This window comes from Ictalurus punctatus, chromosome 24 (assembly GCF_001660625.3).
Source record: "Ictalurus punctatus breed USDA103 chromosome 24, Coco_2.0, whole genome shotgun sequence".
Classification (NCBI taxonomy): Eukaryota; Metazoa; Chordata; class Actinopteri; order Siluriformes; family Ictaluridae; genus Ictalurus; species Ictalurus punctatus.
The window spans coordinates 1,160,343-1,187,072 of record NC_030439.2 but is presented as its reverse complement, the minus strand read 5'-3'; the positions used below and the strand labels follow the sequence as shown (position 1 = coordinate 1,187,072).

The 26,730-nt window shown below is 45.8% G+C and overlaps 3 protein-coding genes across 12 annotated transcripts; 2 read left to right on the top strand and 1 right to left on the bottom strand.

Annotated features, from left to right (window-relative positions):
• Nucleotides 1-2,697: 2,697 nt before the first annotated feature.
• On the top strand, nucleotides 2,698-5,830 carry LOC108257014 (proline-rich protein 15). The gene is made up of 2 exons (XM_017454382.3): nucleotides 2,698-2,971; nucleotides 4,472-5,830. Exon 2 carries the CDS (start codon nucleotides 4,485-4,487, stop codon nucleotides 4,863-4,865), a length of 381 nt encoding a protein of 126 aa, XP_017309871.1. The 5' UTR covers nucleotides 2,698-2,971; nucleotides 4,472-4,484; the 3' UTR covers nucleotides 4,866-5,830.
• A 350-nt stretch (nucleotides 5,831-6,180) lies between these two features.
• On the top strand, nucleotides 6,181-15,149 carry wipf3 (WAS/WASL interacting protein family member 3). Of its 9 annotated transcripts, none has more exons than XM_053675094.1 (10): nucleotides 6,181-7,469; nucleotides 7,580-7,693; nucleotides 7,819-7,980; nucleotides 10,077-10,176; nucleotides 11,577-11,706; nucleotides 12,210-12,356; nucleotides 12,824-13,489; nucleotides 13,673-13,813; nucleotides 13,920-14,021; nucleotides 14,275-15,149. In XM_053675094.1, the coding sequence occupies exons 3-10, from the start codon at nucleotides 7,952-7,954 to the stop codon at nucleotides 14,316-14,318; spliced, it is 1,359 nt and encodes a 452-aa protein (XP_053531069.1). In that variant the 5' UTR covers nucleotides 6,181-7,469; nucleotides 7,580-7,693; nucleotides 7,819-7,951; the 3' UTR covers nucleotides 14,319-15,149. The 9 variants fall into 9 exon arrangements, with proteins under 9 accessions (XP_053531069.1, XP_047006575.1, XP_053531068.1 ...); XM_047150619.2 differs by having other exon boundaries at nucleotides 7,574-7,693; XM_053675093.1 differs by having other exon boundaries at nucleotides 6,181-7,693.
• Nucleotides 15,150-15,244: 95 nt separating this feature from the next.
• Nucleotides 15,245-26,650, bottom strand: wu:fc38h03 (acetylcholinesterase collagenic tail peptide). 2 transcript variants are annotated; one of them, XM_017454369.3, is made up of 17 exons: nucleotides 24,525-26,650; nucleotides 23,273-23,379; nucleotides 23,050-23,160; nucleotides 22,888-22,932; nucleotides 22,761-22,787; nucleotides 19,390-19,461; nucleotides 19,191-19,253; nucleotides 18,786-18,812; nucleotides 18,628-18,672; nucleotides 18,461-18,496; nucleotides 18,265-18,345; nucleotides 17,245-17,341; nucleotides 16,747-16,883; nucleotides 16,485-16,604; nucleotides 16,230-16,359; nucleotides 16,033-16,135; nucleotides 15,245-15,899 (listed from the first exon to the last, which is right to left on the bottom strand). In XM_017454369.3, the coding sequence occupies exons 1-17, from the start codon at nucleotides 24,610-24,612 to the stop codon at nucleotides 15,830-15,832; spliced, it is 1,359 nt and encodes a 452-aa protein (XP_017309858.1). In that variant the 5' UTR covers nucleotides 24,613-26,650; the 3' UTR covers nucleotides 15,245-15,829. The 2 variants fall into 2 exon arrangements, with proteins under 2 accessions (XP_017309858.1, XP_047006578.1); XM_047150622.2 differs by having other exon boundaries at nucleotides 23,273-23,329.
• Between the last annotated feature and the right edge of the window lie 80 nt (nucleotides 26,651-26,730).

The following is a 26,730-nucleotide window of genomic DNA, read 5'->3' as shown; positions in this document are numbered from 1 at the left end:
TTGATTACTGTAACGCCTTATTGTCTGGATGTTCCAGTAGGAGCATAAACAAACTCCAGTTAGTCCAGAATGCAGCTGCTAGAGTCCTAACTAGAATCAGAAGATACGACCATATCACACCGATCTTATCCACACTGCATTGGCTCCCAGTAAAATCTCGCATTGATTATAAAATACTACTACTGAACTATAAAGCACTAAACGGTCTCGCGCCACAGTACCTGAGTGAACTTTTGATCTTCTATGATCCACCACGCCTACTTAGATCAAAAGGTGCAGGATATTTGTTGGTACCTGGAATAGTGAAGGCTACAGCAGGGGGAGGAGCTTTCTCTTACAGAGCCCCACAGTTATGGAACAGTCTTCCTATTAGTGTTCGGGACTCAGACACAGTCTCAGTGTTTAAGTCCAGACTGAAAATGTATTTGTTTAGTCAAGACTTTTTGTGAATCGTTTTTGTTCTTAGGTGAAGGAGCAGATCTAGAGGCTCACAGGTGTAGAGTGTTGTGGTGAACTGGGATGTTAGGATGCTGCCGCTTCCCCACTTTCACACCTTCACCCAGGTGTGTTGATGGTGGAGTGTCTGGGTGGTTTATGTTCCAGGGAGTCCTCATGTCTGTGTTCCTTTCTGGGTCTCCCTTTTAGTTTGCCGGAGTTCCTGCTTTCATTCACACACAGTACATTGTCCTTACCCATTACAGGGTAATATGCATACCTAATAATCTCTCACTCTCTGTCCATCTCTCTTTCTGTTGAGCTACACATGATACTCCTGAGATACCAGTGATCCTGACCCCTTCTGCTCTCCGGACCTGCCTGATCCATCCTGATGCCCTACTTCATCAGGTTGGAGTTCTCATCAGTCACATGCTGTGCTGAGGATGTCCCCACATGATGCAGCCTAAAGATCATTGAGATTACTGAGGATGGTAGCACTTAAGAACCATAAAGATGGCTTTGGACCTCATATCATATGAACAGTTATGCTATGATAGCTTTAGGACTACAAACAGTTCTGCACTCGAGTCTCCATCAGTGAACCGTGGAGAAGTTCAACACAACAGACTTCCTGTAGAAACTGTAATGAATTTCCTGCTTACAGGAAACTGCACTATTTGAGCATGTAGTATTAGCACATTTATAGAAAGGGTGTATTTATTTATAATCGCACTATCTGGTGTCAGCCAGATGAGGACGGGTTTCCTTTTGAGTCTGGTTCCTCTCAAGGTATCTTCTTCATATCGTCTCAGGGATAAATTCATACATGTAAAATCTATATCCTGAATGTATATGTTTCTGTAAAGCTGCTCTGGGACAATGTCCACTGTTAGACACGCTACACACACAACACTGAATTGCCCTGTGTGTATAGCTGAATTCTCTAATCTGATTCGTCAGAAAGTGTTGATTATTCCTTCGAGCGCCCGGGGCAGACGTCCTGGACGGGTCAGTGTAGCGGTCAGCGCGGTGAGGTTCTGCAGTGCTGTAGACGGGTCAGTGTAGCGGTCAGCGCGGTGAGGTTCTTCAGTGCAGGTAAGACGGGTCAGTGTAGCGGTCAGCGCGGTGAGGTTCTGCAGTGCTGTAGACGGGTCAGTGTAGCGGTCAGCGCGGTGAGGTTCTGCAGTGCTGTAGACGGGTCAGTGTAGCGGTCAGCGCGGTGAGGTTCTGCAGTGCTGTAGACGGGTCAGTGTAGCGGTCAGCGCGGTGAGGTTCTGCAGTGCTGTAGACGGGTCAGTGTAGCGGTCAGCGCGGTGAGGTTCTGTAGTGCTGTAGACGGGTCAGTGTAGCGGTCAGCGCGGTGAGGTTCTGCAGTGCTGTAGACGGGTCAGTGTAGCGGTCAGCGCGGTGAGGTTCTGCAGTGCTGTAGACGGGTCAGTGTAGCGGTCAGCGCGGTGAGGTTCTGCAGTGCTGTAGACGGGTCGGCACGGTCACTGTAATGAGCCATGCTTAATGGATGCACCATTAGGCATTGTTTATGCCTGTTTATGTCTACGGGGTGAGACATGATCGTTTGTTATGTAACAGCAGCTAAAAGTAAAAGCTATTGATGGCGAAACTTTGATGTTTATTATCCTGTACTGCGGTTATAAATCTGTCATTATAATCCCTTCAGTAACGGGCTCCAGGAACCGCACTTGTCCCGGAGGAGTGTATAACAGCAATATAGAGCTATATGACAGAAACGGTTATGGTTGTGATTGTCAAACGGTGTGTAAATAACATGGCCAGTTTGAAGTCTGGTCAGTGGTGTGCCTCTAACCCACTCACTCCTGTGGGTTTACACCCGTGACAGCCAATCAGAATCAAGCGCTTGTGCCCAATCCCTGTCGGGGCCATTATAAGTGCTCACCATCAGCATGCACTGGCTTCACGAGCTCCTAATAATAAATTAAAAAACCCCTAAGCTACGTCAAAGAGGTGTGCTGCTTGTGCTTCTCTAAACTCCTGCAGTAACAGCGACATTGTAGTAAAGGGTTGGGCTCGTTCAGAAACCTCAAGAATGCTCCCCACCTCGTAAAAAAACACTACAATACAAAGCCGAACTGAAAGAAGGAAAGAGATTCGCAGCGCGTTGCTAAGGCAACCACCGCTCCTGCGCCGAGCTAAATCGGGCCTACCTGTCTGGAGACCACGTGACCGATCCTGGCGCTCCACCAATCAGAGGAAAGGACAGGTGCGCTCGTGCTGGTTTCGGAGGCGGAATCAGACCGGTTCTAGTAACACACAGCGACGCTATAAAGCCCGTCAGTGGAACAGTCCAGTGCACACACTGCTGAGGAACTACAGATGAACCGACTGCACACAAACGCAAATCATGAACCATGAACGTGTGTGTGGATTCAGAGGACCGGAAGCGCGGCGGGGAGTGTAGTGTGCGGATTTACTCAGCAGACGAGGAGCGCGCGAGCACCGCGCTGTCGGGCGGGCCCTGGACTTCACAGCATCTTCTCTTCTCTACCACAACATCCAGGTGAGTGGGTCAGAACATCCCAGCGTCACTACAGCTGGAGTCTGAGAACACACACACACTCCTATACATACACACACACACACACACACACACTCCTATACACACACACACACACACACACACACACACACACCTATACACACACACACACACAAACACACACACACACACACTCCTATACACACACACACACACACACACACACACACACACACACTCCTATACACACACACACACACACACACACACACACACACACTCCTATACACACACACACACACACACACACACACTCCTATACACACACACACACAAACACACACACACACACACTCCTATACACACACACACACACACACACACACACACACTCCTATACACACACACACACTCCTATACACACCACACACACACACACACACACACACACTCCTATACACACCACACACACACACACTCCTATACACACACTCCTATACACACCACACACGCACACATATGCACACCACACACACACACACACACACACACACACACACACACACACACACACACACACATCCATATACACACCACACACACACACACACATACACACCACACACACACACAGGCTTGAAGGGTTTAATCCCTTGTGCGTGTGTGTGAATTCAAATCCCTGTTTAACTGTTACCTGCTTTGGATAAAAGCGCGTGTCAACTGAGTAAATGTAAATATAGTGTCATAGCCATCAGGAAAAGGGTTAGGTAAATCTCTCTCTCTCTCTCTCTCTCTCTCTCTCTCTCTCTCTCTCTCTCTCTCTCTGTAGTGTTAAATTATTCCATATTCATAATAGCCAGGCCTGTTTTCCTCTTATTTTCCTGCCTGTGGCTGCTGGAAGAGTGTACCTGTACCTGTACCTGTGCTCAGTGTATCCACCTGTTTTGGATGTGAAATGACATCTAACTCCTACTCTGTTATTAGATTGAGGTTCACTGGACCTCAGCTATAACACGGATGTCATGGACTTCAAAACTGATGACCCTTAACCAGGCGTGTAGTTATGTTATGTTAATGTGATGACTTTGACAGATGTACAGTAACCATACTGTGTCGTAATTATAAAATGATTAAGTCTGGTTGCCTCCATCATCACCTAGTCCTGCTTTCTTGTTCAGCATGGTTTAACAGGGTTCTTTTTTTAAACAGTTGTTCTCAAAGTGTGAGGTGCGCCCCCTTGGGAGGCAACTGAGTACTGCAGGGACAGGGATAGGGAGCACAAAGGGTGTGAGAAATATAGTGCACTGCAATGAAGGAAAAGGTAGTGGGGTAGTGGTGGTGGTGGGGGGGGGGGGGGTTGGGGGGGTTGGGGTGGTGGAGGGGTTGGGTAGGGTTTGGAGCTTTGCAGGGGCCTGAGAGTTTTTTTTTATTAGAAACGAAGGTCTTGAACCACTGCATGGTTATACTTTAATAAAGACTTCGCTTGACTGTACCAAGACAATGACCTCCTTGTCTGTCCAGGTTTTAAAACAAAATGACTGAAAAGACCGCCCCTTGGTGGAGATCCTTCGTGGGGAAGAGACGGAAAGCCGCCAGAGAATCGGCGTCGATCATGGAGCAGGAGATCGCGGCTCACACGGCCGCCGAATCCGACCAACAACCCCACGCCGTCACCACCACTCCGGAGCAGAGAAGCGCCTCAGCGGCCAGTCCTCAAGCAGCGGGAGGACAAGCCGATGACACTTACGATGACTCTGTCGTGCAGCCGACGTTCAACGAGAGCGCGAACCGCCGCAACCTGCGCGTGTCGCGCTCGGGCCGCTTCAAAGAGAAACGACGCACGCGCGTGGGCCTGCCGGATCAGTACGAACACACGGACAGGGTGGAGTCACCGAGCCAAGGCGACATGAACTAAACATCTAGTTACGCCACTGCTATAGGTCCTTGATTCTGGACTGGAGGAATACTTTGCTCTGGTAGAACCTGCGTGCTACGTGATGCGTAATCAGGTGATCAGCCACCGTCCGCGTATTGTCCCCTTGAGGTTGCGTGATAGTATATCTGTGTGCGCGATCAGCTGCACGCACCACAGAAAAGCAGCTCAAACTAGAACGTGACTTAGTGATGCGTCTGCACTTCCTGGACCTGCTTTGACAATCCAGAGTACCTGAACAACTGGACTGGTCTCTCCTGACTCGCACACTGATCAGGTGTGACACAGAGGCACGTGATATATGAAGTTTTACCTGTACAGTTTACGTTCTATATTTTGGAATCTAAATGTTTTATGAAGGATTTTATACTATATATATATATATATATATATCTATTCATTCTGAAGGTTAAACGATTGCACTGTTATAAAATAAAGGGGAGGGGGAGGGGGGTTTGTGAAGATGACTATTTTTTGCTGCTTGCAGGGAATTGAAGTTTATATCCGGTTCGTTTGTTGTGTACTGATTTAGTTTTGAAAAGTTTGCGCTTTAAACGTGATAGAGACGACATAACACGAAGAACATTTACTACTGACTCTGAATGAAGCTGTACGGCTAGGAACGATGTGGTCGAGCCGCCCAGAACGTAACACAACACAGACATGATATAAACATCTGTGTTTGTATCAAGAAGGTTATATATGAAGTACAGAATGAACTTAGATTGATTGTGTTTTTTATTATTATTATTATTATTATTATTATTATTATGCAAGCCTGTAGTCCTAAGATCTGGCAACACAAACTTGAAATTAATAGTAAGATTATATTTCGATTCACGGTTAAACGTTAGGATTTATACCCACACACACACACACAAATTGCAAATCTGTTATTGTGATCAGATTATTATTATTATTATTATTATTATTATTTAAAATGCAGGATGACACTATAAATAAAGAAATCTGAACAAACAGAAATTCTGTTTTTGAGACCAGTCCATTCATATCCACATCTCACTGCTGATGTGTGTGAAGACGTATTTGGTGGCGTAAAAGGGTGGAGTAGTCCGAACGTCAGTAAAAGACGCGTTCACGGCTAAAGCATTTCACGCCCTCTTAGTGTGCCGTAATGTTAGTCACTTTGCTCCGGGCTGTCATCTTTACACCTGACAAGTCCTGTGTCACAGCATTCTCTCATTCTCTCTCTCTCTCTCTCTCTCTCTCTCTCTCTCTCTCTCTCTCTCTCTCTCTCTCTCTTTCTCACAAGAAAATTGGCGTTTACCACACAGCTTTAAAAAAAATCGCCATATATGGTAAACAACTTCCCTTTAAAAAGCCGGTACGCTGCTCACACTACTGCTACTGTGACCTGTGGAACGTAAACGAGCTAACGCAGGGGGTGTCCGAACTTTTTTCAAATGGGGCCTCATCAGAATTGGAATGAATGAATGAATATGATCTCAAAGTGTGTGTGTGTGTGTGTGTGTGTGTGTGTGTGTGTGTGTGTGTGTGTGAGTGTGAGTGTGTCCTGCGATGGGGTTGGCACCCTATCCAGGGTGTCCCCCAGCTTGTGCCCTGAGTTCCCTGCGACAGGCGACAGGCTCCCTGGGACCCTGTGTAGGATAAGCGGTACGGAAAACTGATGGATGTATGGATGGAACTCTTCAAGCAAGGCAAGCTCAGTCACAATGTATAGACTTTATTATGATTTAAGTCTCAGTTCGCCTAGGACCTGTCTCGCGCTTTGTTCTCAACGCCGCAGTAAGTAATTACTCTCTGAACAAGGCTGATGTTATTAAGATGGATTATATCGGATGGGAGCTTCTCATAATAATCAGGTGTAAATGATATTACACTAGCCCAACACTTGAGGTAGGTCTTTACATGAGTCTTTTATATATGTATATATATTTATATATCTATACACACACACACACACACACACACACACACACACACACACACACACACACACACACACACAATGTAATGGTTTTACTTTACATGTCATCTGTCTAGACTTTCTAGTGAGCACCACAGCCAGCAGTTATGATTAATGTGCGATGGGAACGCTGTTACACTTTTCTACCACTAGGGGGGGATAATACTGTACATTCAGTATTTGTTTTTTTTTTTTTTAAATATCCTCACAAATACGTGACTGTTAAATGTTGTTAAAGGTGTTCATGTGGATGCACTAACACTGAATGATGAATCCTAAAACCTAAACTGTCCTATTTGTTTACTATTGACTGAATGCCCATCACTAACCCTGAGCATTCTTTACCTTCATAAACCATAATTGTTTTATACGCGTTAATAATAATAATAATAATAATAATAAGAAGAAGAAGAAGAAGAAGAAGAAGAAGAAGAAGAAGAATGGCCCACGAGAATGCAGTGTTTATTCTCAGTACCTCAGGTGAGACCATTCTTCCACATGCATGTAGCCCCGCCCACTTCCACACTCACTCCACCTCATTTGCATATGGCATTCAAGTTGCGTCACACTTCAGCAGTGCTCGCGACAGTGAACCGTGTTGTGCAGAGCTCGGTGCAGACTCCAGGACATACACACAGGTGTGTTTACACGGTGTTACTGTCTGTGGAGCACTTAAACAAGTTGTGTGTGGATTTTCCGGCCTGATAAAGTTTGTTTTTTGTCTAATAATAAGAAGAAGAAGAAGAAGAAGAAGAACCCAGGCTGAACTGAGAGTAACAGGATCTGCTGAGGTGAGCACTGCTCAGGATCTGCACTGAGAGCTCCATCCAGACTGAGAAGAACAGGCTTGCCTTGATCTCAGGTAAAGTACACTCTGTTTTGTAAACGTGGGTAAACAGCTGGATCTGTGTGTGAAATTGTTCTTATCATGAAGAGAAGCTGTTCTGCAGCCTGGTTCCACTCAGAGATAACTGTAGTTCTCCTCAGGGCTGGGGTGGAACCATCGCTGCACATGTCGTGTACCTTTTAGCGTTGCTGTTACCTGAGGAGGTGCGTGTGGTGGACGTGTAGAGCAGCACCGTGGAGTCGAAAGGGAGTCACGTCGCCCCTCAGACGTCGCATGGGTGATGTACAGACATCATCTACTCCGTAATCCCCCTTTCCCTTTATTAAAAACACATCCTAGTGCACTAGGTCAGGAAGTAAGAGTAGCACCAAGAGCTTTGTATAATATAAAGACAACACATGTTTAAAGGATGTTTAAAGACCACGGCGTCTTCGTGCAACACTTCCAGCACCTCGGCCGGGATACGTGTTCTGGAGCTCTGTACGACCTGACACGTCGTTGGTCGCCTGCGTGTATATATGTGTATATATATATATATAAACTGAACAGGTTTGTGAATTGTTTTATTAGTTAGCTGTGTCATCCCGCAGTAGAGAGAAGGGACAGCCACATTTTTTTTTCAAATCTACGTCGTCCTAACCCGACAGCTCGTGCTGCTGGATATCTTGCTCCAGCACAGGTGGGACGTCACGTTACATATGTGCCACGGGCACGTTCAATTCTCCATGCAGGTTCTTCAGGAGAAACACGTGCGTCATCTCCACCGTGAGCCCGTTCCCTAACGAGGCTCTGGAGAATCGCTCGGTTTGTTTTCAGCTCCACACTTTCTCCGAGTGCTAAACATGCAACGCAACTTTTCCCAGAATGTCAACATCGTCCACAGGATTTCCCGTAGTTTACGACCTGCACTCCTTCTCCTAATCAGGTTTGATGACCAAACTGCAGAGACCAGAATTTCAGAACCTGGGTTAATCCGAGGTTTGATGATTAGATGCATCAATGAAAAGCAAATAATAACTTTCTTCGTTAAGGAAATGGCTGGTACGTTGCTCGGCGATGTTTTTCAGCTCAGAATGCCTCGCTTCTTCCATTGTAAGTCTGTGGGCTTGCTGGAGGGTAGGCTTCACTTCCCAAACAATATGCTCCATTGTTAAGCGTCTGATCCTTCTGGCCCTTGGAAGAAGCCCCTAAAATGCTGGTCTGAGATCAGCCTTCTCAGTCATTACAGGCTATGAGGTTACAGACTGGATAGTTTCACCCTGGAGAGGAAGCTGCATTCCTGTTGTCACGATGGACAAATTTCCTGCCTCTCAACACCATCGAGTTTAGGGGGGAAAATGGGCTGGAACGAAGAAACAATAGACTTCATAGTGGTCGTGTTGGTGTTTGGAACAGTACAGTGTGAGCAACATGGAGAACCGAGGAACAACGTGAGATGTGTAGAAAAACACAACCATAGCAGAAGGAGGTAATGCGGGAATGGTAAAAAAAAAATATATAAAACTGTTTCCGCGGTTTCAGACATTCCCATCTCGTGGAACAGGAGACGACGCCGAAAGAAGCAATGAAAAGCAAACGTGAGTACATGTTTTCCAGCTAGGACAGTGATGCCGTAGATTAAACAGCCCTTCATTGCACTTCGAGATGCTTTGTGGTCATATGCATCCCCAAAGGTTGTTTGCGTGATCACACTGGACACCTGTACTTTACACCTTTTACTTAGCGCTTATGATCGGACCCAGGACGCCAGGTAAGAACGAAGCCTTCTACGAGCTGGAAGAGGTGTTTTAGAGCAGTGAAGTCTCGAGGCTAAGCAGGTCTCCAGGACTGTAGGGACGTTTATGTCCAAGATATTCCAGCTGGGTCGGGGGTTTGATTCCCGCCGTGGCCCTGTGTGTGCGGAGTTTGCGTGTTCTCCCCGTGCTGCGGGGGTTTCCTCCGGGTACTCCGGTTTCCTCCCCCAGTACAAACACATGCATGGTAGGCTGATTGGCGTGTCTAAAGTGTCCGTAGTGTATGAATGGGTGTGTGAGTGTGTGTGTGATTGTGCCCTGCGATGGATTGGCACCCTGCCCAGGGTGTACCCCGCCTTGTGCCCCATGCTCCCTGGGATAGACTCCAGATTACCCCGTGACCCTGAAAAGGAGTAAGCAGTAGAAGATGGATGGATGGATGGATGGATGGATATTCCAGCTGAAGATGTCTGATTTGGAGAACCAAGAAACCTGTAACTTTATATATGTGGATATAAGACTCGGCTTATGCTGAAGCTTTTAGAAATCCCCGTGGCTGATGGATGCTACATGGATTTAGAGAGCTATAAAGTTTGAGGATATCCAATAATCAGCTTACATCAGGGTATGTGAGGGTGAGAGTATGTCTATTCTTTTATTTGCAGATTCGTGAGAGCAACCATGCCTATCCATCCTCCTCCTCCCCCTCATCCTCCTCCTCCTCCACCAGCACCACCTCCACCACCCCCACCAGCTGTCCTACAGGTAACACACACACACACACACACACACACACACACACACACACACACACACACACACACACACACACACACAATGCATTTAAATTTCAAATGTAAACAGTTACACAAATGTGCTCAGTCACTTCTTATTAGCACGTTCAGCCTGCAAACCACCTGGACAGATTTGCAATATTAATTAGAGCTAAAATTACACACACGCCCACACACACACACACACACACACACACACACACAGTGGCATATGACGCTCAGCAGTGTCATTTTCTGACTGGCTCTCTCCACTGGTCTCCTGGTTAATTTATGTTTCATTTGAGATGCCGCTGTGTGTAGTGCCACCTCTGCTCCCTCCAATGCACACTGTACAGTTCTCCATCATTAATATGTATATGTATCGAGTTTGCGTTGTGTTGTTCCCAAAATAAGTCCTAATGTATCGAGTAGTCATAGTCAGGTATCGCTAGTTTGAATTCTAGAATATAATCAGACACGAGGAGCCGATTCACATTCACAGATGCACCATAATCACAGGAAAGCAGAGCCATAACTATAGGTGAAGGGATTCTCCAGATGATGTGAGCCAAATTTGGAGAAGATTGGACAAGATTTAGAGGAGGAGTAGCAAAAATAGCACTGACCAGTAGGTGGCACTGGGATTAAACTCGTTGCATAGCTTCAGGTCATGGTCCTGAAGCTGCCGACCGAGTTTTGCGTCCGTGTGCAAAATCATTGCTGAGATACTAGACTCACTTCCTGTTTGGCGGCTTTGCCGTCAGGTCAGATTCGTTGGCCGGTTACGGACAAGTCGTTTGGACTATTTAAAATTATTTTCTGAGGCTTACTTTGAAGATAACGTAAGCCAGATTTGGTGACGATTGGACATTGATTGGAAGAAAATTAGGTGGGACAAAAATAGGCAGGAATTGACGTTGAACTCGAATCCAGAAAGGCCTGGCTTTTCAATGTTGGACACACGGTTCAAAAGTTATGACCATGAACATAGTTCCGTATTAGGTGGAAATTTGACCCAATGGTGGCGCTAGAGCGTTGGAAGCACTTGGCCCAGATTTGGTCGGAATACTCCTTAGACCCTCCCCAATCAGTGTGCCAAATTTCACAACTTTTTACCAGACGATTCTATGGGCTGCCATAGACACCCTAGCCAGAATGAGAAGAAGAATAGTAATAAGAAAAGGTAGAATAACAACAGGTGTCCAAGCACCGAAATCGTTTCCTATAATTCAGTCCCAGTTCAAATCTGCAGCATTAATCGTGTATTAACAGTGCAGAGCGCTCTGGTTCGCCCCAGTGTGGGGGATCTCACTCAGTGTCTCATAAACAACAGAATGTGGCGTATGGGTATTTACGTCTCCCAGCTCATGTCGCGCTCTCTTTCTTTCCCAGCCCCAAACTGAGCCTCCGAAACTCCAGTGCAGCGAAGGAGGCCGCAGCGCACTACTCTCAGACATTCGGAAGGGAGCCAGACTGAAAAAGGTGACGCAGGTCAATGACCGCAGTGCTCCCGCCCTCAACAGTGAGTCCAAATCAGAGCAATCTGCCACGTGATTCAGTTCAGGCTCATCAGTGCAGGAATAAACGTGTACTCACCAGCACCAGTAAACCAGTTTTAACCTGTGTTGCTGCAGCTGTGGAGAAGTTTACAAAAATAGCAGTCCCAAACCATCTCCTGGAAACTGAAACGTGAGCTGGTATAAATGTGAGCCGCCAACCACTTGTGTGGAGCCCTCCACTTTTACAGTAAAGGCCACCAAACGATAACAAACTTCTCCTAATTTGACAGTGATAATCAGTACTAGATATCTAAATAATAATCAGTACTATCTCTAACCACTATGGGTGTAACAAAATCCCAGTGAAATGCAGGATTAAAATCTATACAGACATGGACGTCAAAACCACTGGCCGTTTAAAGATGGTGAAGAAGGAGGTAAAATACAATTAGAGATCGGATGCGTTCCTTTATCAGACTGGGTCTAATCTGCTGGGTGTTGTGTGTACGTTCCCATCTAACTTTAGAGCCCAGAGTGCACAGTGTGGATGGTAACAGTGGAGCAGGCGGAAGCACCGGTGCCACACCGACACAAGGACCTACTCTGAGTGGACTTTTTGCTGGAGGATTTCCTGTCCTCCGGCCTGTTGGACAGAGAGACAAGAACCGTCCAGGTGCCCAATCTAGTCCTGATCCAATGCTGTATCACTTAAAGATTAACCATGTTCAGCTCAAGTCAGACCTGTGTACTGATCTCAACAGTAATGCAGATGATCTGTGCAAATCTCACCTGGTTGTTAGGGAACACGAATTCAGCGGTGCTTGAAAGTTTGCAAACCCTTTAGAATGTTCTCTACATCTGCACAACTTTTATTTATTTTGATTGTTGTATGAAAGGATTGTAAACTATACTGCCCTCTTCCATTTCAATATGATGGACTATTTTGTGTAGATTTATGACATAAAATCCCAATTAGGTTCCGTTTCAGTTCCAGGATGTATCACTACCAATGTGGAAAAGTTCACGTGGGTCTGAGTACTTCTGCAACACACTGCACTGAATGAATGAATGAAGATAGGATAGATTAGGCATGTTAAATCGAATACATAATAAAGTTTGTGTCATTCTCTTTTTGTAAAGTGACTCGGTCCGGTTCTACTGCCAGCCTGAAGCAGCCTCTGTGGAACCTGCCATCTCAGGGGGAGAGTTTCAGGGGTAGCACTCCAGATCTTTCTCCTTCATGCAGACCTTTAGAAAGGTCCTCTTCTCTATCTAAAAGGCGTCCTGTTTCTTCCTACACGGCCCCACCTTCCCCCAGCCAACCCACTCCCCCAAGTTTTAAACCTCTATCCTGTCCTCCCACTATGACTCCTCCTCCTCCACCTCCATCACTTCTTCATCAGGAGCATGCAAGTAACAAGCCACCTCCTCTCTCTACCTGTCCTCCTCCTCCTCCTCCTCCTCCTCAAATCACCAAACCCACATGGTTGCCGGTTCAATCTCACTCCATTCCCATGCCCACAGTTCCGCCTCCACCCCCACCTTCCTCTCTTTCTGATAGGTTCTACCCTCTGCCTCCTTCTCCAAAACCAGTAGATGCTAAGTTTGGCAACTTCAGGGATAGTCCTCCTCCTTTCCCTGCGTTTTTTACACCAAGTCTTCCTGCATCTGTGCCCCCTCCCCCACTTCCGCCGCCACCTAAAGCTCCCGCGATGTCCACGTACCGGCCTGCAGTTCCTCTGCTGCCTCCCTCTTACCCCTGCACGGCCCCCAGCCGGAAACCTCCTGCAGTACCTGGAAGTGCAGGTACAAACCCAATAAAGGAAAGATGAAGACGTTTGAGATATGTGTGTGTGTGTGTGTGTGTGTGTGTGTGTGTGTGTGTGTCATTCGAGTTTCTTATTTCTAGATGAACAAAAATAAGGCTTTCTGTCAGATTAAGAAGCGCGTTAGCACCCCCCCAAAACAATGTGTCTAATTGATTGACAGGTGCTGGTCGGTTGGCTCCTCCCCCTGCTCCACCGGCTCGTTCTCCTAACACCGAGTTGTCCAGCAGAATCCCGCCCCCTCTCCCACCTCTGCCCCCGGCTCCGCCCGTCTCCATGAGGAACGGACACCTGAACAGCTTTGGTAAAAGACTCCATCTACAGTATACGCTCGATTTCAGTGTGTGAACTGTCGGAGTGTTTTCTTCTTTAACGCTGCAGTCGTTATCGTTTCTCTGTGTTGTTTTTAGATGACTTTGAATCCAAGTTTCAGTTCCACCCAGTGGAAGATTTCCCTCCTCCTGAAGTGTTCAGGCCCTTTCCGCGAGCATACCCAAGCAAAGAGAACAGAGGTATAACGGCATGTCTGCCTGTGTATGTTGTGTAGACAGGTCAAACAGTTTAGGTCTGTAAGTGCGTTCATATTAACCACACACACTGAAGCAGATTCCCAGATACACACCAGCCTACACTTTAACTGTCTTTACACTGATGTCCTGAATCAGAAAAGAAACACGTTTTGGTGAGACATTTTTTCTTATATCGATCACATGACCGAAATCAGTGCTGTGATCTGATTCTGATCATCGCCGTTCCTCCCTACAGCGTCATCACAAGCTCCTGGCATCACCAGGACCCACCTAAGATGAGACGATCGGATCCACGTTTCTCTCGTTATCGCCATCTTTGCTGATGATGATGAGGAGAACAAAGGCCCAGCTTTGGTCCACCTCAGGCCCTCAGGATACACGCTCCAGTCGAACCTCAGAACCGTGCAGAATCCTAACCTTGAACTGAAAATGCTCACCAGACTGTGTTATGGTAAAGAGTTGGAACTCCTTCGCTTTACTGCAGTCAGTATACGTTCTTACATTCATAAATAACTCCGCTTTACGCTTACACTTTTCCCCCCCAGACGTTACCCTTAGTCTAATCTAGTAATTCCAGGAGATAAAGAGTGTATGGGTCTTAGCTTAGTTCACGTCTGCAGTTGCAGTATGACCTACTGACTTACTGTTATTTCACACGACCTTATTCACAAAGCCCAAGTTCACATCCAAACAGAACGCTGGCTAACAATCTACTCCACAGTGTGCTAATGTATGAAATATGAGCTCAGTAGCTTTTATTAGACGTTCACATGCGCTTCATATTCAGATTATACAATCTGATTTATCACGGTGTTTTGTCTGTGCCACTTTAGGACAGTTTATATATATATATATATATATATATATATATATATGTGTGTGTGTGTGTGTGTGTGTGTGTATGTATGTAAATATAAATATATATATATTATATGTGTCGAGAGAAACAGTGCCACCACCTGGACCCTGTGTGAAATTCACAAATCTGAGCCCTTATTGAATAAATAATATGTAACGTCAGTAAATCTACTGAATCACGTGTTATTGCACTTGCAGTATAATAATAAAATAATATTTATATGAATATATTATAGTAAGAATAAGCAAGGAATAAGACTGGTCATTGGCTCTTTCAGTATACGCACACACACACACACACACTTCAGCACAGCAGGTCTAGCTAATGAAATACACGCAATGCTCGATTATTCTTTAAGTGATATATATTTACACATCACAGAATGATGTTCAGAACATTTCAGAGCATGCCTTGTCATTTTATCCAATGTTAAGAGTTGTGAGATTGGACTCTTATATATCCAGGTTTGCACTTTAGAACTTTATTCCAAGTGGAATGATGCACAAACGAACAGGCTTCGAAGACATCAACCTAGACGTCTCGCGTTTACTTCGGGTACAAACACACTCGTATACACACACACTCACATACACACATTCATACACACACACACTCACTCATACACACACACATACAGTATCTCACAAAAGTGAGTACACCCCTGGATACTGTATACACACACACACACGCACGCATTTCTAACGATGAAATGAGAGAATGAATAAATAATCTAAAATGCATTTACATGAATAAAAATGAATAAATACGGTCATAAACTTTATTAAACACCTCCACACTGAGAACGCGTCATGATGCGAGAGCTCCACGCTGAGACAACCAGAGGCTGACCTGGATGTGTGCTCATGCACGCACGCACACACACACACACACACACACAGACACACACACGCGCGCGCGCGGCGTCAGGAGCTCAGGTGGCATACTTGCAGCCGGTCGAGTCGATGATGCAGGAATCGGTGCATCTGAGGTGTCCGAGCGTCCTGTGGAGAACGCACAGTGGTGAGGAACTTCTGTGGCACCGTAACAGCATCATATAGTAAGCATTACTGTGGGTAAATAAATGAAGCATAAATCCGAAGTGTGTGTGTGTGTGTGTGTGTGTGGAGTACGTGCCCCGGCAGGTACGTCCTGCACGTCTGATAGCCAAAGTCCTTTCCATCACACTCTTCAGCACCGTGGTGGCGATATCCATCTCCACAATAAGCCTTTTTACAGCCTGCAGTGAAACAAAGCCGGATCATCCGCCGATGATAACTCATCCGCTAGCCTACGTGTGTTTGAACGCGTTCGTCTCCGCCCGTGTGACCTACCCACGCACTCATCTGTGACCGCTTGGTTTCCATCATCACACTCCTCTCCATTCATCATCTGCACCTCTCCATCTCCACACTCCTCCCACGCTGCTCTCTTCTTCCTCTCCATCGCACCGAGTGGGAGCAGCTGTTTAAAAAGAAAAGTAGAATAAAAACGTAGCTGAGGAAAAAGGGGCTGGGATTTTATGGCGTTAGAAAACTTTCCTGAAGCAGCGTCACGACTTAATCACGAGCTGGAGCACGTGATGGTACCTGAATCGGCTTCCACCCGTCCGTGTCTTTAAAGTAGAGAGATTTCCGTTCTTTGCAGAAAGCGAGAGTGTTGACCGTGTCGAGGTCGCTCAGTTCCTTCTCGCCGTTCACCACGAATATCTACAGACAGAACGACGACGCGTGTACAACACCGCTTCCCCTACGTCACATGTAGCTCATTTAATACAACCAATCATGTCAGATCATTCGAGTTCAATCCAGTGCGCGCGCGCGCGTGTGTGTGTGTGCAGCATGAACTCACCGCTGAAACCTTGGTGAATTTGTCGCGGCGCTGCAGTGATGCGCTCCCAGGGCCGTTGGTATCAAACGAGCTGCAGTCACATGGTCCAGGAGGACCTGGCGTCCCCATCTCACCTTTCTCTCCGCCTACATACAGCACTGCACACATATTCAGTGTACTGTGTGTGTGTGTGTGTGTGTGTGTGTGTGTGGTCCCACGTATAATAGCCACGTATTGCGGATACGTGAGAAGCGTGCGCGCGCTGCTGTGAACTCGTTTCCTCTAAAAAAAAAAAATACCGAACACGAACGACGCGTCAACCGTTTCACGTGCGTGGTTTTTTTTTTTTTAACGTGAACTGTACGTGTTCAGTAGAAGTTTCCGGCAAAGTTTCTATTTAACGATTAGAAGCGATGCTAGCCAATCACGGGCATCTGTGAGCTCAGGTCATGCTTCGTTTATTTATTTATTTATTTACTTTGAATAAACTCCGAACGGAAATGACTTATTTTGGGTCACCTGAGGCAGGAACTCCAGGGGGTCCTGGCTGTCCGTTCAGTCCCGGTGGGCCAGCTGGTCCCATTGGTCCTATGCGTCCAGTCTGTCCTTTAGATCCCTGTTGATCAGAAAAGGTAGAGATCCTCCACCTCTTTAGTTTCTAGTTTCTGATGCTGAGAACCTGACAGGCTCTAGAGACCTACGGCAAGATGACGCCGCAGGTCATAAGCACAGGACAGACCCGCCAAGGTTATAACTCTAAGACAAACAATGACTCCTGACGCATGATCAACGTGAGCGAGCGAGCGAGTGAGTGAGTGAGGAAGTGACGGATGCAGACATAAACACACAGAAACACAGGTCCGAAATGTTCAGAGGTCGCGCTGGGACACACACAACAGAACACGGAGGCCTCCTGACCGATTTAGCACGTGTAAGATCGGGTAACCGAACATGTGAGGCCAAGCATGGTGTGTGTGTGTGTGTGTGTGTGTAATGATTTTGACTGTCCAGTGCTTTAGGATACCAATGGATTGTATTTGTGTTTAATTAGTCGTTGGACATTGTAACACACATTACGTACATGACGCCTCAACCATCTGAATCCGATCTACACCCACGTTATCTGAAGTTGGACTTCGGGTAGAGTATTCATGCTGTGGGTGACAGAAATAGCACACGGTCCCTCGACAGGAGAACACCCCCCCCCCCGAACTCTCGTTCAAGTCAAGAGCATGAGGCTTTACCGACGGCGTCTTGTGGTAAACCCTCAGTATTTACTCTGCTGAAGGCTTCTGCAAATGCGAGCGTGGCACTTCTGATCGACTCTAGACCGTTTATCTTTACACACGCGCGGACATGGAACAGCTGAGCAACCAACTGTCCAATTACATTCTCTCTCTTAAAAAGGGGAGGAGCAACATGTACAAAGTGCTGTAATTCCTACACCGTCCACCTGATTTGGATGTGAATTACCCTCGAATTAAAGCGTCCAAATATTTATGGACCCGACTGTACATACGAGACCCGTTTTGTTTTCACCTGCTTTCCTCTTTTGCCCGGGCGTCCTGTAGGACCACGCGTCCCCGTCACGCCGGCCTCTCCCTTCAGTCCCGTTTCACCCTGAGACACACAAACATACACTAACACACACACACACACACACACACACACAACGATATACAGTACTACAACGTATGAAAGAAAGCAATGCTGCTTAAAATCCTCCAGCTCTTACCTTCTGTCCAAACATGCCAGCATGTCCGCTTACACCCTACACACACACACACATACACACACACACACACACAGTGAGACATCTCATCCTCTCCCCAATCCTCTTCAGCAACACTACATATAAAGCAGGAAGTTAAACCTGCAGTGTTTAAATGAGTTCTCTCACACCTTGTCTCCCTTTGGACCTGGAGCTCCTGGTTCGGCGTGTGTTCCCTATAAAACAGATCCGATCTGTGACACACGTCAATATGAACGCGCTAGAGACACTCTTAATGTTGCAGTAGCTCCACTAGCGGTTCCACATTATTCCTGTCTGAAAAACACACCTTCTCTCCTTTGTATCCTGGCAGTCCCTGCGGTAAAAAAATAAAAATAAATAAATAAATAAATAAATAAATAAAAGATTGTAAATACGTCGAACTGATAAGAACGGTTATTTTCACTTGGGTTCATCTCTGTACGGTGGATCTAAAAGTTTACACACCCCTGTTAAAATCACACGCTTTTCTGATGTTAAAAAATCCTGGCGTTTTAACAGGGGTGTGTGGACTTTTTGATCTCCGCTGTATATTGAACTACGCCTGCAGGAGGATCATGGTTCTAAATGAAGTCTCGGTCAGAAACGCAGCCACGTCATGTTAGAAATGGCGTATGGGAGAAGCCCCACGATCCTCGCTGCTACAGTATGTAGCTAACGTTCTGCTAGACACGGGTTCATATTCGGCCTTCACCTTGTCTCCCACTGGTCCTCTCATCCCAGGATGTCCCATCAGTCCAGGGTCTCCCTTCTCGCCCTGTAGGCCACAGCAGAGTGTAAAGACGTGGACGGGGAGAGTGTAAAGACGTCTGGCGGTTTGAGCTGGAAAGGTAGTATGATGGACGCTGTAGTGTGTTAGCGTGTGTGCGAACAAAAAAAAAAAAAGAACTCACTTTGGGTCCCTCGGAACCGGGCGGTCCCGTAGAGCCCGGCCTCCCGGGAAGCCCGGGCCGGCCGGTGCGACCCTGCGGAAACACACGGACACGTGTCTACAGCGGTGTGTACGTGAAGCCGGCAGTGTAGCTGAAATCCCTCTTATTAAACGTGATTAGATATATCTGGGAAACAGCCAGTGACGTTAGTAAGGGTTGTGGAACTGAAAGCGTTGAGAATTCAGCGACTGCTGTACGCTAAGCTAAACGCAGGAGTAGGGAGCTTTCTGAAGTCAGGGGACAGTGGAAACGCACTCGTGTCCTGACTCGATGAATCAGCACTTTATTCGGTTAGTGTTTGGTCCGGAGACACGAGGGCAGCAGATATTTCCCCTGAGCAGCTGCGGGACAAAATAAACTCTTACAGGACAATCTTCTGACACACTTTTAATACAGGAAGCGCACGCAAACACAGCAGCTGTGTACGAGCACCGAGTGATGCACTAACAATAACACACAGATTACACTGCATTCACACGCCAACAGTGTACCCACTCATACCCCCCTTTCTCTACTTCTCTCTCTCTCACTCGCTCTCTATCACTCTCTCTCTATCTCTTTCTCTATCACTCGCTCTCTATCACTCTCTATCACTCTCTCTCTATCTCTTTCTCTCTATCTCTCTCTATCTCTTTCTCTATCACTCTCTCTCTATCTCTTTCTCTCTATCTCTCTCTATCTCTTTCTCTCTATCTCTCTCTATCACTCTCTCTCTATCTCTCTCTCTCTATCACTCTCTCTCTATCTCTTTCTCTCTATCTCTCTCTCTCTCTATCACTCTCTCTCTATCTCTTTCTCTCTATCTCTCTATCTCTCTATCACTCTCTCTCTCTATCACTCTCTCTCTATCTCTCTCTCTCACTCTCTCTCTATCTCTTTCTCTCTATCTCTCTTTCTCTATCACTCTCTCTCTATCTCTTTCTCTCTATCTCTCTCTATCTCTTTCTCTATCACTCTCTCTCTATCTCTTTCTCTCTATCTCTCTCTATCACTCTCTCTCTATCTCTCTCTCTCTATCACTCTCTCTCTATCTCTTTCTCTCTATCTCTCTCTCTCTCTATCACTCTCTCTCTATCTCTTTCTCTCTATCTCTCTATCTCTCTATCACTCTCTCTCTCTATCACTCTCTCTCTATCTCTCTCTCTCACTCTCTCTCTATCTCTTTCTCTCTATCTCTCTCTCTATCACTCTCTCTCTATCTCTCTCTCTCTATCACTCTCTCTCTATCTCTTTCTCTCTATCTCTCTTTCTCTATCACTCTCTATCTCTTTCTCTCTATCTCTCTTTCTCTATCACTCTCTCTCTATCTCTTTCTCTCTATCTCTCTTTCTCTATCACTCTCTATCTCTTTCTCTCTATCTCTCTTTCTCTATCACTCTCTCTCTATCTCTTTCTCTCTATCTCTCTCTATCTCTTTCTCTCTATCTCTCTTTCTCTATCACTCTCTCTCTATCTCTTTCTCTCTATCTCTCTCTCTCTATCACTCTCTCTCTCTTTCTCTCTATCTCTTTCTCTCTATCTCTCTATCACTCTCTCTCTATCTCTTTCTCTCTATCTCTCTATCACTCTCTCTCTATCTCTTTCTCTCTATCTCTCTCTCTATCACTCTCTCTCTATCTCTTTCTCTCTATCTCTCTCTCTATCTCTTTCTCTCTTTCTCTCTATCTCTCTCTCTATCACTCTCTCTCTATCTCTTTCTCTCTATCTCTCTCTCTATCTCTTTCTCTCTATCTCTTTCTCACTCTCTCTCTATCTCTTTCTCTCTATCTCTCTCTCTATCACTCTCTCTCTATCTCTTTCTCTCTATCTCTCTCTCTATCTCTTTCTCTCTATCTCTTTCTCTCTATCTCTCTCTCTCTATCTCTTTCTCTCTATCTCTCTCTCTATCACTCTCTCTCTATCTCTTTCTCTCTATCTCTCTATCTCTTTCTCTCTATCTCTCTATCACTCTCTCTCTATCTCTTTCTCTCTATCTCTCTCTATCACTCTCTCTCTATCTCTTTCTCTCTATCTCTCTCTATCACTCTCTCTCTCTATCACTCTATCTCTCTCTCTCTATCACTCTATCTCTTTCTCTATCACTCTCTCTCTATCTCTTTCTCTCTATCTCTCTCTCTATCACTCTCTATCTCTTTCTCTATCACTCTCTATCTCTTTCTCTCTATCTCTCTCTATCACTCTCTCTCTATCTCTTTCTCTCTATCTCTCTCTCTATCACTCTCTATCTCTTTCTCTATCACTCTCTATCTCTTTCTCTCTATCTCTCTATCTCTCTATCACTCTCTCTCTATCTCTTTCTCTCTATCTCTCTCTCTATCACTCTCTATCTCTTTCTCCATCTCTCTCTATCTCTTTCTCTCTATCTCTCTCTATCACTCTCTCTCTCTATCACTCTATCTCTCTCTCTCTATCACTCTATCTCTCTCTCTCTATCACTCTATCTCTTTCTCTATCACTCTCTCTCTATCTCTTTCTCTCTATCTCTCTCTCTATCACTCTCTATCTCTTTCTCTATCACTCTCTATCTCTTTCTCTCTATCTCTCTCTCTCTCTATCACTCTCTCTCTATCTCTTTCTCTCTATCTCTCTCTCTATCACTCTCTATCTCTTTCTCTATCTCTCTCTCTCTATCTCTTTCTCTCTATCTCTCTCTCTATCACTCTCTATCTCTTTCTCTATCTCTCTCTATCTCTTTCTCTCTATCTCTCTCCCTCTCTATCACTCTCTCTCTCTCACTCTCTCTATCACTCTCTCTTTATCTCTCACTCTCTCTCTCTCTATCTCTGTCGCTATCTCTCACTCTATCCCTCACTCTCTCTCTATCTCTCACTCTCTATCACTCTGTCTCTTTCTGTCACTCTCTCTGTCTCGCTCTCTCTCTATCCCTCTCTCACTCTCTATCTCTCTCTATCTCTTGCTCTCTCTCTCTAACGCGCTCTCTCTCTCTAACGCACACTCTCTTTCTCTCTCTCTCTCTCTCAGGGTAATGAAATAGCTCAGTGTTGGTTTCTGCAGTGCGGTAAAGAGATCCGTGTCTGATCTCGGCACTGAGTGATATTGCCGGCTGGTGCTGCGGTGGACCAAAGCCATGCCTTAATACACCGGAGATTAATTAACCTTAAAGTGCTGACTGTGGAACACTGAAAAATGATGCAGCACAAACGAGGGATAAAAGACAGAGCGGTGCGACCGACCCGGCGTAACTTCCTACTGCCCTCATCGCTGTCATTAAAACGCCTGCTCATGCGTCAGAGAGAGGATCGTAAGGCACAGACCCAACCAGAGCAGGACGGACATGTTGTTCCACTTGTTGAAGATTATTCCAGGCTTACCTTCGTTCCTGGCCGACCTATATCCCCCTACAGAGAGAAGAGGACAGCATGCAGGTTCCAGAGTTTATCCCATGTGTATCCCAAAATAATACCTGAAAATCTCTTCTCGTTCACCAATCAGACTCACCTTATCTCCCTTGGGACCCTGTACTCCTGGAAAGCCGTTCTGCCCCTGAAATAAAGAGTGTAAATAAAGCTCTGTGACGCTGCATTACATTTACCTGTGAAGAGGGAACTCTTCTTTCTCTAGAGACGGCGGTAAGACATGACCCCAGGGGTCACCACATACCGGTGGTCCAGCAGGGCCAGGTGGTCCAGGAGGTCCTGCGAGACAGCACTGCATCACATCTCCTTCATCACGTCCTCTCCATCTTTCACCCTCCACATATTCTGCAAACACCTTCAAAAACAAATATCGTAAAGCACACCTGAGCGTTCGAGTTCACCTGAACTGACCGATCGATCGATCCCTTCCAAAAAAGACTCGTACAGAGACGTCATTAAGCACTCACCCGAGCTCTCCTCCACACGCCGGGCGGGGGCGGGAACAGCGGTGGTGGAGGCGGAGTCTGTAAGCAACATGGGTCAAATCTTTTCAGGACTTCTAGCGGAGCCAGCACTATGACAATCGATTAGAAAATAAGATCAGATTAAATAAACCAACCAGCTAGGCTGCTTCTTTATTCAGGTCATCTACTTCTAAAAGTACCTAAAGTTTGTTGTACTGCATTAGGGAACATAAAGAAATATACCTAATATTTTTAAAAACCACCGGAGCATGTGGCAATAACTGTTTGGTTATTTGTTGTTATTTTTTAGTGGGGCTGACGTCTGCATTTTCTTTCATAACGAAAATCGACTATCGCACTTAGGGCACGTTCGCCTCACACCGCCACGGTTGAGGGTTCGATTCCCGCCGCTGCCCTGTGTGCGGAGTTTGCACGTTCTCCTGTACTCCGGTTTCCTCCCCAAGTCCAATGACGTGCATTGTAGGCCGATTGACATGTCCAAAGTGTCCGTAGCGAATGTGTGTGTGAACGTGTGCGATGGATTGGCACCACATCCAGGGCGTACCCCACCCTGTGCCCGATGCTCCCTGGGACAGGCAGCAGGTCCTATTGCACTTTTAAAGCTGCAGTACGGAACTTTTGCCTCTCTATCGCCATCTCTGTTTGGAACATAAAATTGCAAGTCACTAGTGGGGTGATCATCTTTTTTACGCCGGTTGAGCTCGGGCACTGCTCCTCTGCGCGGTTGCTTATTTGTCTTGCGAGTGCGCAAATGTTAGCTAACCAGCCAGATTAAAGCAGCCATCTAGATGACAAGTTTCAATCCCAATACAAACGCTCCACCATCCTCAGCGATATTCCAGCCAGCTGTTCTTCGTTCGGTCTAACGGACGTGACGTAACCACACGGCGACGAATGGCGTCGAACGGACGTTTCCCACAGAGTCCGACCCGACAGATCGTTTTATAAATCGTTAATATAGTGAACATAGGAGACGGTTTTGAACGCTGATTTATTTATTTATTTTTTATGTACTTGCTCGATAATCGATTTTGCCTCATTTTTAACCAGGAAAAGTTCCTTACTGCAGCTTTAAATACACAGGTAGGTGGAATAAACTTGCTGGTGCTTGTGCTGATGCGAATCAGCTGCACTGAGGTTATAGAATTAATGACGTGCATGCGCACACACACATTAGTTGATTATGGCTGTAATGGTCTGAAACAGTCTACAAAGAGAATAAACAGGGTCTTACCTGTAGGTGAAGGGAGCTGGTTATCGAAGTCGCCCGAGACGGAATAAAACAGGAGCTGGAGCTGCAGTCCAATCCTCACCAAAGCCATGTTTCCTCCTGCTGTAGTCTCGACCCCTTCTGCGTTCTCCTCCTCCTCACACCTATTCAACGCCGTCTAACGCAAACCTCTGTTGATTCCAGTTGTTCCGAGTTCCTGAGAAGCGAGTGAGGAGTGCTTCCGGCGTTATTTACAGCTCTAACGCTAACCCACCGCAGCCTCTGCCAAGATTAGATACGTTTATTACCGCGGAGCTGCCCGTGTCCGATCACACACTGACACGCTGATACCCGAGAGAGAGAGTGGAGGACAGCCTAAAGATAGCTTTCCATCCAGCCTGAAACTCGGTCTCATGAGCAATATCAAACATACTAGGAGTTCGTAATGTGACATAACACGAGCTGAACGGAGAGGATTTATTGCTAAGAACCACTGAACGAGCAATTCGACAGTCCATGAATGAATCCCTCAGTCTTACTGCTATACTATCAGTAATAATACTGTTTACACGAGCAACGAAGCAGCTTAAAACACTTTATTACTGACAGGAAGTGGAACTGTCGTAGGCCCGTCAGCACGTCACGTGATTCTCAGATGCTTTTCTGATCAGCCCTAGAAAAGTTTCTCGGAAGAACATCCGGAAACCAGTCCTCTGATCTTTCTCATCAGCAACTCACAGAGCTGAAGAACCGATCCCGGGAGATCATCACGACAAAGGGCATTTAAAATCCCCGACCGTTGTCCTCACTCGACCCCATTCTGATGTTTGATGTGAAAATAAATTGTTTTGTTTTTTTCTTGTTCTAATATAATAGTAAAACGCATTACTCTGTAAGAAAAACAATGAAATATGAAAAAACAGAATACACGGAACACGTGATTTTGTTTGCTGTTCTGCTTTTTAATGGGGGAAAAAAAACCATCGCAAGAAAATGAAACGCACATTGGAACGTTTTTCTTTTGTGCAAAACGTCGAGCTCACACAGGCGTCCCGGTGACCTCACGAATCACATTTCACAATCACGTTCATACAAGCGTTGCGACAATTCTCAAACGCCAATTATTTGAAACGTACACACGGGATTAAAAAAAAAACACAAACGAAAACAAAAACACGGCTGTCTTATTTTTCGTACACACTTTTGAGATAAAGTCTACTGTAGAGTGATTGGAGTTTGGACTAGTGGATAAAAGCAAACCCAACACTCGTCTTTTCTCTCGCTAGGAGCGCTTGCCCGAGACGTGAAGAGTAAACAGCACTGCTGGCAATGCTATACACTCCACCGGTGCAGACACTGTAAACACGTTTCCGCTCCCGTGAACATGAATCATCCCGAACACGATCAGCAAACGACATTTCATTATACACTTTTTTTTTTCCATTAAAAAAACAAGCTTAATTAAAGTGGTGTACAAATTGCAGAGTTTAAAAAGCTGTAAAAATTGATTCAGGCACATTATGAAGCGCTTTGTTAAGATTACTTTAGCTTCTTTGGTAGGTACCTGCTATGTAAGAACAAAGCAACGGCACAGCTGCCTTATGAAGAATTAAGAATGAATAAGCATGTACACGTATGATATCATTACTCTGATATACACATATATATATGTATCGTCTAGAACGCTGAATAAAATCTTATAAACGGAATGAATTCATTAGGAAACTTTTACGTCTCTTATAGTCCTCCGCCATGTTCTACTTAAAGGGGAGGTTTACAGCTCGACGTTCCTGTTTGTAATCATCCACCGAGAACCTGCTGCGTTTAAGTGGGTGAGATTATTAAGTGTCCACATACTTTTGGCTATAGAGTATCTGTATATAATTAATCTCTCATGATCAAGAGTGCTGTTATAGTGATTCAGCCACAGCCGGATAGAGCGTTACGTGTTGCCGTGGTAACGCACAGACTGACTGACAGCCCGTAGTAAGTGTGCAGTAGTGAGGGGTTGCAGTGTAATGAACTACGGCTAGAAGTGTTAACGTGTATGTAATGAACACATACGAGTGGAGGGATACACACAGTGACACGTCCCGGTGCTGTTCTACTGAATCTCAGCGCTCTCAGAACCCCTCCCGTCCAATCAGATCAGAGGACCGGAAATAACTGCTGCATGTAGAGCCGTTAGCATCTTTGTACATATTTTAAACACATCTTTGTTCATGTTTAT

What these genes read in the sequence shown, in the direction of transcription:
- LOC108257014 (XM_017454382.3), top strand. Translation starts at nt 4,485, where the DNA reads ATGACTGAAAAGACCGCCCCTTGGTGGAGATCCTTCGTGGGGAAGAGA.
- wipf3 (XM_047150618.2), top strand. Translation starts at nt 9,158, where the DNA reads ATGGTAAAAAAAAAATATATAAAACTGTTTCCGCGGTTTCAGACATTC. An exon ending in TGCAGTACCTGGAAGTGCAG is followed by an intron (nt 13,490 to 13,672) that starts GTACAAACCCAA and finishes ATTGATTGACAG; the next exon opens with GTGCTGGTCGGTTGGCTCCT. An exon ending in CCCAAGCAAAGAGAACAGAG is followed by an intron (nt 14,022 to 14,274) that starts GTATAACGGCAT and finishes TCCTCCCTACAG; the next exon opens with CGTCATCACAAGCTCCTGGC.
- wu:fc38h03 (XM_017454369.3), bottom strand. Translation starts at nt 24,612, where the DNA reads ATGGCTTTGGTGAGGATTGGACTGCAGCTCCAGCTCCTGTTTTATTCC. An exon ending in CTGGCCCTGCTGGACCACCG is followed by an intron (nt 22,933 to 23,049) that starts GTATGTGGTGAC and finishes TCTTTATTTCAG; the next exon opens with GGGCAGAACGGCTTTCCAGG. An exon ending in AGGGTCCCAAGGGAGATAAG is followed by an intron (nt 22,788 to 22,887) that starts GTGAGTCTGATT and finishes TTCTCTCTGTAG; the next exon opens with GGGGATATAGGTCGGCCAGG.